A 12652-nucleotide genomic window follows, 5' to 3' on the forward strand; every position below is an offset into this window, starting at 1 on the left:
AAACCCTGTCTCAAAAAACAAAACAAAACAAAGCAAACAAATAGAACAGTATATAAATACATAGAAAAAAGAACAACAAAAACTTTCCTTCTATACAGAGGTCCTCATCATTGGTGTTTAGCTCCTGGTTTGTGTATAAGTGCATAAGTTATATGCATATTGTCGTGTGGGAAGGCATGTTCCTATAAATAGTACTATAATACCAACTCCTTTCATATCAGGTCTACTAAGGGGACATTTGTCAGCCTCTATCCTAATGGAGGACAAAAGACGGACAGAGGATGCTTGACAGGTTTGTTTACAGAGATGCTATACGGACTTGCTCTTGTGTAAGCACCAGCAATGTCCATATGCCAGACTTCTTAACAGCCAGGCTGTTAACCACAGCCAAGCCTGAAGAGTTACAGGCAGGGAGCCATCTTCACACTCACAAGTCATGATGGAACAGGTGCCTGGGAGTAAGATGACTCTTCCTCAGGGACAGCCAGCTTGGGGAAGGAGCCCTTTCTCTCTCTGGTCTCCTGATGGAACTCCTATTGTCTGAATTCAGCCAGAAGTCAGCAGGAACTGTCGAAAGCCTGCTCTAGGGAAGGCAAGAGTTATGTGGAGCGCTGGCTGGCAGAAGGTGTCTGGCACATAGGCCTGCTGATTCTGTCTGCATAGTCCTGGATACCATTCTTGTGTAGAGTACTCTATGTATTGTATATGTAATGCGTGGGATACTCTATCGGTAAACACTTCCGTCTGTCTTCAGTTTTCTGCTAAGAGAAATGTCAACATATGATTTCCAAAGTGTTGAGTTCAGCCCAGGGTCCCCTCCCTGCTCTGCTAATTAGACTTTGGAACATTAAAGCTGGCTGGGGAAAATGATTGGATAGAAAACATTATTCTATTCATTTACTCCCCAGCCTACACATGGAAACAAGAACAGCACAATAACTTCATTTTATCTACATCTTTACATAAAGGTCTTAATTAACTCATTCAATAAATAAATACCTATTACTTAGGGAATAGTGTTAGTGCTGGGAACACGACATTCCAGACACCGCCCTGAGAAAACTTGTATTCTGCTGATAAAGATAAACAGGAACTAAATGAATAGATGTGGTGCTGCCAAAACACCAGTAGGCAGCATGGAGGAAGTCAGCAGAGAGTTTAACTGAGCATAAATTCTAACATGGAGTGGAACAGACCTTTCACAGGGGTCACATAGCGGATATCTTACACATCAGATATTTACATTGCAATTCATAACAGTAGCAAAAAGGCAGTTATGAAGTAGCAATGAAAATAATCTTACAACTGTGACATGAGGAACTGTATTAAAGGATCATAGTGTGAGGGAGGTTGAGAACTGCTGCTCTAGAGTAAAGGAAGTGAAGACAGATGCTGAGGACAGGCCTCTCCAGAGAACCAGCTGGACTGACACAGGAAGGGTGAGGAGGGACCAGCCGACTGTGGGAAGCTTTGTAGTCAGAGCATCCTCAGCAGAAGCCAAACTGTCAGCCTGAGGACCCCCAAAGACCTCAAAGAGGACTTGGAAACAAGGGCAGTCAGTGTGGCTGACAGAGGGGGAGTAAGAAGGAAGCCAGGTTAGACATGTACAGAAGGGACAGACCTGAAGATAAGGAAGGTAAATTTTATTTTGAATTTGTGGTTTCTAAGGCAGCTAGGCCTATGTTTTGGAAGGTTCCCCCAACCTCCTATTTCCCAAGGTTGCCTGTTTCCATTCTTTCTGCTGGTCCTCAGGGCTTTAGTCCTTTTTCCTCACCCAATACTAGATCAGGTTCCCCTCTCCCTCCCACTCCCACACCCCCACCCTCCATCCACTTTCCCTCCCTCTCCCTTTCTCCCTTCCTCCCTTCCTCCCTTCCTCCCTTCCTCCCTTCCTCCCTTCCTCCCTCCCTCCCCACTTGTGATTTAAGATCCATGTCTGAACATTTTTGCTGTATGTAAATTCAGTTGTAGCTTTCCTCCCCTGACACGTGTCATTCTTTTCTCACTCTTTGCCTGCTCCCTCTCCTCCTAGTTACACTCTGGGCCTTTGTCTGCTCTGCTGCTTGTGGGCCTTGCCTCCTAGTCCCTGTCACTGCATCCTGTTGTGCTGATCTGGCTCCTCAGAGCACTGGAGCCTTCTGCAAACACTGGGTTGCTGTTCCCCTATCTGGAACACTGCCCTTGCCCCCAGCCACTCAGCTTTCCCTCAGTGCAGGCCCCATTCACCTGTCACACTGGCAAGGAGGTCCTCATAGGTACAGGGAGATGTGGGAGTTGTCCAATGAGCTTCACTTTATGGAGATTTAGGTACAGTGTACTTCATATCCAGTATACTTCACAATATGGAAAGGACTTATTTAGGGAATACCTTCAACAAGATTATAACCCCAACAGGAAAGCCTCAGCTACGGAAATACAATTACAGGTGAATGTTTTCTCAGGCACCAGTAAGGTTTACATCATTCTTAATGACAAGAGTGACTATGAAATGGCTTTTGGTGGGATGAGAGGGGAAGAGGGCCCTCAGTAAGCTGTCTCACCCTATGTGCTTGAAGCGTAGCTCTACAGCTTGTTACAAGAGACAGTGCTTCCCTAGATGTAGCAGCCAGCCACATAGAGCAGTGTGTAGATCAGAAGAAGTTAGTACTGCTGTAGAGACCAGGCTAGCCACATCCGACTGGGACACCCATGCCAAACAGTCTAGTTTGTTTAGCATATGGAGCGCAAAGGACCACAAGTTGGGGGAGGCACTCGGGCAGTGGGGTGGGCCTTGTGTGTACAGCTGTTTCTTCAAAAGCAGAAACTTCGGGCGCTCTAAGGTTAAGGTTTCCTCTGGAGAGCATGTGGAGTAAGATTGGTGCAAGGACTTCTGGAAGGGCCCGAATGGAACGTGGGTCTGAGCTGGAGGAGAGGGAGGAGATGGATAGGAAACCCAAGTAGTGTTTGATAAGCAGAGGAGAAATAGCGGGGTGGCGGCGAGTTGAAGCAGTGAAAGCAACGTGAATGCAGAGAGTGGTAAGGGTAATAGCGGTGGGAACAGGCTGCGCCTGCCGGTCAGGTTGGGGCTCTAACATGGATATTTGTAGTTTTGCAAATTACTTTTGACTTAAAACTAAGTAGCATCTTAAAACACAAGCAAAATATTAGTTTAAATGAAGTCATTTTTAATGTATTCTAACTGGTTTTTATCTTCTTTTTCTTTTAATTTTAAGGTATTATGACTCTGTCACCATTTGATCAAATGAAGACTGCTTCCAATATAGGTGGATTTAATGCAGCAATTAAAAACAGTCCGCCTGCCATGTCTCAGTACATCACTGTGGGCTCCAGTCCATTCACTGGCTTCTTCTATGCTCTCGAGGTATGAGCTTTATCATGAGTAGAGCTGTCTAACTATCTCTCTAATTTGCCTAAAAATTAGATATAGTAACATAGCCTTAGAAAGATTAAATTTGTAAGTTTCACCTGAAGCTAAAATGAATCACAAACTTCTACTAAAGAATTTTTTCTTTAGAAAAAAAAAAAGCTGAGTTTGATTTCCAGCAACATAGAAGAGATGTGGTGGTATATCCCTGCGGTGCTAGCATTGGGAGAGATGGGGGCAGAAGGATCACATACTACCTAGCAAGTTTGAAGCTAGCCTGGGCTACTTGAGGCTTTGTTCCCTGCTCCGTACGTGTGTGTGTGTGTGTGTGTGTGTGTGTGTGTGTGTGGTGTGTATCAGTAACAAAACACCCAAGGAAAAAAAACAATAAATTGTGGTCTCTGAAGCCCTGAGTTCTTTGGCAGCTGAGCTTTGTTTAAATATTGGTGCAACTGCTAGTTGTTAATTATGTCAGCCCTCCAGGGATTGAACTAAATGAGGAAGTGTGGGATGGAACAAGTGGCCCATTACAGTTGATAGAGGCTTTGAAAACCTTTTCCTAAAATAGAGAAAAGTTAGGAGTCCACTCAGAAGCTCTTCTCACTAAAAAACAGCCTACTGTGGACAGGCCGAGCTCTCTTTTCCTTTTATACAAATATACATTTTTCTAAAAAGTAAGTGAGAAGAGGCAGTTTTGTACAGCTGGGAAGTCCACAGCACAGCTAGACAATGCCGTTGTCTTATTGGCCTTGGTTTTCACTGAGCTACAGTTTAAAGGGAGAGCCCTTAAAGCTTGGTTATGGGCCAGCAGCAGCTGAGCGCAGTGGGGAGTTCTTGCTTCCCAGTGTGTTAGTTTTCCTTGCTGAGGCCAAAGTACTGACAGGAGCAACTTGTGGGTTCATTTTTCAATCCTCGAGTTAACTGTACATTGTTGCTCCTACTGAGGCAGACACTCGAGGAAGAACTGCTGCTGCAGACTTTGGAACTGCATCTTTGTGTAAGGCTCCTCTAGAAGCAGGCGTCATCTATGTTTTCTCTGTGTGTCTGTTTTGCAGGGAAGCACACAGCCTCTGTTGTCTCACGTAGCGCTCGCTGTTGCAAGTAAGCTGACTTCTGCCCTCTTCAGTGCCGCCAGGTAATGCGTTTTAGCTTGATCTGAGTTGTAGCTGCCTTGATTGTGCCTGACCCTCGATGCTAGCATTCACCTGTGTCCTCTCTCCTCAGTGGCTGGCTTGGTTGGAAAAGCAAACATGAAGAAGACACTGTCCAGAGACAGAAGCCCAAGATGGAGCCGGCCACCCCACTAGCTGTGAGGCAAGTCTGCCATGCTTTTCTCTCAGGTGCTCTGAGCAGCCTGTTACAGTTCTGCTTACCTGGAGCCCTCAGCTGGCTTTCTGATTCTGTGAGTCTGGCTTTGCGGAGACTTTCTCAAGTGGGGTTGTGTTCTCATCTAGAACTAGAGTTCCTGAGGAGATGAGTCCTCAGAAGGCCGGCTTGGATGGCCTTCCTGTTTTACTGGAGAACACAGCAGTGTGTCTGAAGAGCGCAACTCCTTTGGTTGTTACTTTACTTTTTTGGAAGAGACGGCTTGCTTTTGGCTTGGCTTTCTTTTTAATTGTTGCTCATTCCCTGATATAAAATACCACCGTAAAGGAAGTAATATTCTAAGTCCTCTTTCCTTTTTGTTTTTTTGTTTGTTTGTTTGGTTTTTGGGGGTTTTTTTGAGACAGGGTTTCTCTGCATAGCCCTGGCTGTCCGGGAACTCACTCTGTAGACCAGGCTGACCTCGAACTCAGAAATCCACCTGCCTCTGCCTCCCAAGTGCTAGGATTAAAGGTGTGCGCCACCACTGTTCACCTAGAGAAAACAGACTAATGAACTATTAGTAAAGTCAGTTCCTGTGCTTTGTAGGTTTGGATTCATTACTCTCTAAACAGAGGCTCCAGTCTCTGATCTTCTTGGCAGTTCTGGGACCCTTCACGTGGGCCAGGCACTGCCCCATTGACCTGTGTCCTGGCCTTTCCTCCTACGTCATGCTATAACACACCTGAATTCTGAATTCACTCAGCAACCAGAAATTGGTCAGATGGCCTTTGTGTCACACCCACGTGACAGAGTCTGAGCACTGGAGGTCAAGGCCTTCTTCTGTGCGAGCATCTTCCTTTTCATTTCCTGTTTACCTCTGCCACACTGATAATTTACATAAGTTGGTTACTGGCCAGTAGCTCATTCATAGAAACTCTTTAGAAAAAGAAAAGTTCTTGCTTTAGGCAGCAGGTTAGTTGTTTTTGTGTTATTGAAGTCAAAATATTTGACAAAAACAACTTAAAGCTGGAAAAGTTTATTTTGATTCACAGTTCTAAAAGGGTTCGGTCTGTTGTCAGTTGGTCCTGTGTTCTTGAGCAGACTGTCATAGCGGTGGGAACACATGGCAGAGCCATTAGCCTCTTAAGTCCAGAATGATGGGACCCAGGAAAAGTCCAGAGGCTTCCATAAGGCTTCCAGGGACATTCCTCAGTGACCTACAGCTTTCAATTAGGTGTCCTTTTCACAACCTCCCAATAATATCATCATATTATAGATCTGTCAAAAGATTCATCTGTTCAAGGTCAGAGCCCTCATCTAATCTGGAGACACCCCAGGAGTGTGCCTTCTGAGTGTCTTAGGGATTTCTCATGGTTCCTCACCATTCCAGACATGAGAGTGAACCCTCACAGATAGACTTATTAGTGTCAGCAAGGTATGCTTGCCACTACCAAGTATACACTGGGGAACGGAAGCAGAAGGCGCCTGTGCTGGAGCAGTGTCCTGCAGTGCAGTTGGTTGTGGTGTTTTCTGTCACAAGACTCGTACTCAAAACCAGAAACGGCAGGGTCGTGCTGAGAGAATACTACTTTTCTGTTTTATGTTATACACATAAACTATAACGGAGTATTAGTTCAGGCAGAGTTTACAGTTTTTCATTTAGAAATAGACACAGTCTATTTTATATATGCATTTTATTATCCTACATCTCTAGCTTTCAGTGTGATTTTAGCTTTTATTTGTTTATTTTTTTAATGACAGATTTGGACTTCCGGATTCTCGACGCCATGGAGAAAGCATATGCCTGTCTCCTTGTAACACCCTGGCAGCAGTCACAGATGATTTTGGCAGGGTTATCTTACTGGACGTAGCTCGAGGAATCGCAATACGGATGTGGAAAGGTACTTGCCTATTAAAATGGAGAAAAGGCTGCCTTACTTTTTACCTCAGTAGTGAGCGACTTCATCCGTCAGCTTCTGGTTGGTAACAGCATTCAGTCCTCTCTCAACTCCAGTCAGTAACCCCTGACAAGCAGTTACCATCCACTAAAGCACTGGCTCTGTGTGCGGCTAGCTTGCGTTTGTTGTTTGTGCTGCTGGGTTTTGCGCCAGGGCCTTGCATGTGCTTCCTCTGGACTCTCTCCTACTCACCACAGGCAGCTCAGCCGCCGCCTCCTCCTGCTGCACTTCTGGTCAGTTCCGTCACTGTCGGGTTCTTGACCCATCCCATGCCCACATGCCTCTCCCTGTATGCGGCCACTGTTGCTCTGGCGTTGCCGCCTGGGCTCTCCAGCTGCTTCGGTCACTTGTGATTCCCACAGGTATTGGTGATAAGAAGGCCACCCCAAGCAGAGCGGCATCAGCTATTGGTGACTCCCTGTGCCACCCAGGAGCTTCACTCGCAGGAAGGCCACTTTCGCTCTTGACTGTATTTTAACTAGCCAAGCTAGTACTCTCCCCAGATCTGTTTTTCTCTTTAAGGAACGAATTTTCAAAGAGAGAATAGGAAGGGACTGGGAGCAGAGGCAGGGATAGACTCGGGAAGCTTTGATGATGCCTGCCATATTTTCTTTTTAAAGAAAAGAGTGATCTGAAGCAAATATACATGGTAAAATATTGAAATCTGATGTTTTGGTGATGGCTTATTACATTTTTCCTCTTTTCTGTTTAAGGTCTCTACTAATAATAAGATAAAGTACTTCTCTGTCTTCCCTCCCCCTAAGTAGTCGGTAGTGCCTGAGGACCCACAGTTGAACCCAGATGAGTAAACTGACCAGCTCCCTTTCTCTGTCGGCAAGGCTATCGGGATGCACAGGTTGGATGGATTCAAATTGTAGAGGACCTCCATGAACGAGTGCCAGAAAAGGGGGATTTCTCCCCCTTTGGAAATACTCAAGGGCCCAGTCGGGTAGCTCAGTTCCTTGTGATCTACGCACCACGAAGGGGGATTCTGGAAGTGTGGAACACACAGCAAGGACCTAGAGTGGGAGCTTTCAACGTGGGTAAACACTGCAGGTGAGCTGCAAGGCCGGCATCTGCTGGTCCCCGAGAGGAACGCAGCAGTAGATGATAGGGCCTGGAGAACTGCAGAATGCTCTGTTTGTCATGTTTTCCCTGTGAGTGCCTGACATAGAATTGAGGATCATGTGTTACATAACAAGGAACTAATACTGAGAACACCACAGTTGGCCACTGACTTAGGTGAGCTTGCTCTAGCCATTTGTAAGCCATTTTTATTACATTGTGAAGATCCCCAAAGGGAGAATTGCAGAGTTTCCCAGTGATGATGAAAAGCAAGGCATGCACCTTATTTGCTGTTAGACTGTGGTTTTGATCGTGTTCATGCAGTTTCCTAGAACCTCTGAACTAGACCTTCTCTGTCTGAGTTAGCTCCACCTCACTTAGCTCCCTGGCATCAGTGGTTATTTGGTGGTGGGTACCCCTGGGTTGATGAAGATGTAGCTGTGGTTGGAGCACCTTGTAGGATTTCTCCTCCTGCTGATAATCTTATCCACTGGTGTGTGATTGCCGTAGGCTGCTGTATCCTGGCTACAAAATCATGGGCTTAAACAATGTGACAAGTCAGAGTTGGCAGCCTCAGACTTACCAGATCTGTCTTGTTGACCCGGTGTCTGCAAGTGTGAAGGCGGTGAACGTGCCTTTCCATTTAGCGCTGAGGTAAGAGCTGCTGTGTGCGCCTCGACTGTGCTGTGCATGGTTTGCCTGGTCCGCTACCTCGGGCTCTTTTGTTCCTTTGTTTTATATTTAGCATTTGATGGTTTGTTTGACCACAAGATGATCCCTTTAAAATTAAGTAGGAAACATATAAACAGACAAAAGAGGGGTTGGATTGCATCAGGATTAGGAGGAACAGACACACATTGTATAATGAGTCGTGTTTATTATTTTAGTGATAAGAAGAGTGAAAGAGCCAAGGACCTGCACTTAGTGAAGAAACTGGCAGCCCTGCTGAGATCAAAGTCACCCAGGCTGGGTAGGTGCCTCTCCTCAATCAGAGCGACAGCGCTGCACTGTGAGTGCCTCAAAGAATCAGAGCAGTAACTGCTCAAGAAAATGATGATGTGAGGGCAGAGGGCCGTGACTCCTTTAGGATGGCAGAGGAGGCAGACAGCTAGCTGTCTTCCATAGAAACATCTTTCTAGAATAAACGGAACATTCAGTCTGATTTTCTCATTTTAGATTCATTTGAAACCGAAATAAAGGAGTTGATTCTTGATATTAAGTACCCTGCAACCAAGAAACAAGTAAGTGTGTGGAGTAGTGAATTTTCCTGCTAAGAAATCAATGTCATTCAATTCTGGGAAAAGTTTTATTTTCATAGTCCCATGCAGGAGTGAGTACCTGTGGTTTCTCTTTGTAAAAAAGCTTAGGTAGTATTAACTATACACGTGACTGCATGTGCTTTATGCACACAGAACCTCTGAGGAGGCCAGCTGCCCCTCCTCTGTCCCAGTCCATCTCCTCCCCAATGACCTTTGTGTTTCTTGCTGACATTGCATTTGTGTAGCTGCTCTGAAGCGTCGTGATGTTTTCAGTTTTTTAGAGTTGGAGACATGTTGTCTGTTGTGTTCTGTGACTTGTTCTTAGTGTTTCTTCAAGTGCCCACCCTGAGTGGATCTGCAGCTGGAGCCCATTAGTGTGTGCTATAGCTCACATTCACTCTCCTGCCGTCTAACCATTTAGGTGGCTTCCAGTTTTTCAGCTAATCCACAATGTGTTTCCTGGTACATGATGAGGTTTCCATTGAACTTACACCCAAGGGTGGGATTGCCAGGCCGTGAGTTTTGTGTCTGTGTTGGCTGATGACACATGAAGCTGCACGTGTCCTGAGAGTCCTGGGCACCGTGGCCCCACAGTGCACAGTATTGCCAGGCTCGTTGTTGAGATTCAGATCAGTTTTGACCTTACTGACCTGAAGAACTCAGCCCCATGACACTTCTGCCACTTTTAAATGTCAGCCACGACCTGTAGGCTGTTATGCTTCTGACCTAGCCTTTGCCTTTGTTTGGCAGGTAGCTCACAGACTCAGGGAAGTTCTTTTTGTTTACAAGTTGGAACAGATACTAAAGACTATTGACAACCAGCTAGGTACACAGGGCACTCACTGCTTCTGCAGACTGCTGTGCAGCCTCGCTGTCTCTCCGGGAGTGTCTGCATGCTACAAAGTGCCAGCTATCCGAAATAACAAGGCCACTGTCACTGCAAGAGTTTGTGGAGGATTCATTACCTCAGTGGCACCATTGACTGTTGTTGGTCAATTTACCCCTTCAGTGTTCCTCCCTGGAAGCTAAAAATTAGAATTCTCTAAGCTCCTGGCTGGTTGCCATGGTAACCAGCCCCATCTTGTGCCTGTGCCAGGGAGGGACTGCCTTACTGAAACAGAACGTGTTGGTGTTCTCTCCGGTGAAGCTGCAGAGGTCTCAGGAATTCTGTATCGGGAATCTGGGGGCAAACATGAAATGTTACAACAGAACATTCTCCCAGTTTCTCTGTCCACAGGGATTTTAGAACCCCGATCCAGGAGCTGGGGCCAAGACCAGTCAATAGAACAAAAGATCCTTTAGCACCTGACACTCAGGAAATTATTGTTGGAAACCATAAGAGCTGTCAGCAAGGAACCAAGGGCAAAGATCAGTGTGCATATTATTATTTCACAATGTATGTGGGAGAAACCGGTGAGGAGTGATTTCTGTTGGAACCATTTTTAAAAAATACTTTATTAGCCAGGTAGTAATGGCACATGCCTTTAATCTTAGCCCTCAGGAGGCAGAGGCAGAAAGATCTCTGTGAGTTCAAGACCACCCTAGTCTACAGAGTTGAGTTCCAAGACAGCCAGGACTACACAGAGAAACCCTGCCTCAAGAAAGCAAACAAACAAAATACTTTACTGCTTTATTATAGAGCAAAAATGTCTCTGATTTTTGCTCTAATTTTTCATTCCACTGACTGCTAATTGGCTTTCTCTTCCTCAGGACAAAAACCTCAGTTATTGAAGATGGCACTGTGCCAGCAATGTAACCAACCATCTAGAGAGTTTAGTGAGTCAAGTAGAGAAGGCGGCAGCCATCACTCCCTCGCCGTGAGCACAGGCCAGCAGAGCTGGGATGGTGCAGGGCACAGCTGTCTGATGAGGGACTCTCTTCCTCCTCCCCTCACCATACCACCAGTCATACATGCGAGCATGGGTTTGATTTAAAATGCTAGAAAAGTCGAAACTTCCTATTGCCTCATAACATCAGAGGAAAGGCAGAGAATGAAGACCCTGAGAGACTGAATCCAGTGAGGAGAGAAAGTGAACTCGCCCACCAGTCTGCCATGTTGGGAGGACAGAGGGGGGTTACCCTTGCCCTGGGTTTTGATCTGTTTAGTCACTTCCTTTCTGTGCTATAGATAGTTGCCTCATTATAGGATGGGTAGTCTTGTGAGTCACCATCTTTGGTCATTTTGACCTCTCAAATATAGACATCGATTTATTATATTCCTTCCTTCCTTCCTTTTCTCTCTCTCTTTTTCTTTCTTTCTTTCTTTCTTTCTTTCTTTCTTTCTTTCTTTCTTTCTTTNCTTTCTTTTTTTCTTTCTCTCTTTCTCTCTTTCTCTCTTTCTCTCTTTCTCTCTTTCTCTCTTTCTCTCTTTCTCTCTTTCTCTCTTTCTCTCTCTCTCTCTCTCTCTCTCTTTCTTTCTTTCTTTCTTTCTTTCTTTCTTTCTTTCTTTCTTTCTTTCTTTCTTTCTTTCTTTCTAGACAGGGTATTTTTGTGTAGCGCTGACATATGTGGGACTCACAGATCAACCTGCCTCTACCTCCTGAGTGCTGGGAGTCCTGTGTCTTGCCACAGGCAGCGTACGTAGGCTTAGGGTTTTAAACTACTTGTCTCATCAGTGAAAATCCAGTTTAATCTGATAATATGAAAGGATAAATGTGAACTTTAACTGGTTCTGACTCATCGCTGCCTCCGGTGTGATTTGGTGTTTTAGAGCCTGTGATTGAAGACGTTTAAGCATCCAGATTAGGGAGGATGGAGCATGTACTGTGTCTAGCTAGCATGGCAGTCGCAGCAGCCCACCATGTGCACATGCAGCAAGTGGTGATGAGGTAGCAGCTTCATAACTGGCATGCTGGTAACCTCTGCTTGTCATCCATTCCGTAGAGGCCACTTCAGACTGTGTTGGAGAATAACTGTGTCCTTGGTATGTCATGTGGCCATTCTGTGGCCGAGCAACCGCCCACTAGTTACTCTGTCTTAACATAGGCTCGGTCACATTCTACTTTTAATGTAACTTGAATTCTCAGCTATGTGTATTGAAAGTGGGATAGCAAAGATGCAGGTGTATGTATAAAGCTAAAGCTAAGTTGTTGCTGCATAATCATTAGAATTGTTCACTGTTTCTTCCAGGCTCTGGAAAGCATTTTGGCCAGTGACCGTTTATCGTTTTCCTGCCTTAGAAATGTTACTCAGACTTTAATGGACACTTTAAAAAACCAAGGTAATAGATACTGTTACGGTTTCCCTTCATATTATATATCTCATTGTGGGACATATGATGCCATCAGGCTATATTAATGTAGAGATGACGGCCAGACAGTTAGCTAGAGGGGATCGGCAGACAGACATGAACTAGGGCACTTACTCTATACCCTTATGTTGGGGCTTTAAAGGCTGTCCACCTAACATGCACTTGATCTGAACTGACTCAGGTGCTAGCTTTCTCCAGGAATAGTCTTTGTGTGTGCCTCACTGTTGTGAGGGAAGATGCCAGTACAGAAAGACGAGAAGCAGACAGAGAGATGCTATCTGCGTTGTGCCCACTCCACCCCAGGCACAGGGAGCAATTGGAAAAGGGGGACAGAAAGATGGCAGGCACCAGGTGTGGTGGCGCACACCTTTAATCCCAGCACTTGGGAGGCAGAGGCAGGCGGATTTCTGAGTTCGAGGCCAGCCTGGTCTACAAAGTGAGTTCCAGGACA

At 45.6% G+C, this 12652-nt stretch overlaps 1 protein-coding gene and 1 non-coding gene across 4 annotated transcripts in view; both read left to right on the plus strand.

The window, feature by feature from the left end:
* Rab3gap2 (RAB3 GTPase activating non-catalytic protein subunit 2) overlaps positions 1–12652 on the plus strand; it is a 75634-nt gene that overhangs the window by 34669 nt on the left and 28313 nt on the right. For all 3 annotated transcript variants that reach the window (XR_003843911.1, XM_021199409.2, XM_021199410.2), the window contains exons 10-18: positions 3213–3361; positions 4420–4499; positions 4589–4678; positions 6431–6570; positions 7467–7683; positions 8203–8346; positions 8580–8662; positions 8869–8933; positions 12081–12171. Coding sequence is in view for 2 of the 3 variants with exons in the window: in XM_021199409.2 (XP_021055068.1) it covers positions 3213–3361; positions 4420–4499; positions 4589–4678; positions 6431–6570; positions 7467–7683; positions 8203–8346; positions 8580–8662; positions 8869–8933; positions 12081–12171 (1059 nt within the window). In the remaining variant the exon portion in view is untranslated. The remainder of the gene's footprint in view (positions 1–3212; positions 3362–4419; positions 4500–4588; positions 4679–6430; positions 6571–7466; positions 7684–8202; positions 8347–8579; positions 8663–8868; positions 8934–12080; positions 12172–12652) is intronic.
* On the plus strand, positions 786–917 carry LOC115064113. The gene has a single exon (XR_003843971.1). It is a non-coding gene; the product is annotated as a small nucleolar RNA SNORA36 family (small nucleolar RNA).

Source organism: Mus pahari, chromosome 5 (assembly GCF_900095145.1).
Source record: "Mus pahari chromosome 5, PAHARI_EIJ_v1.1, whole genome shotgun sequence".
Lineage (NCBI taxonomy): Eukaryota > Metazoa > Chordata > Mammalia > Rodentia > Muridae > Mus > Mus pahari.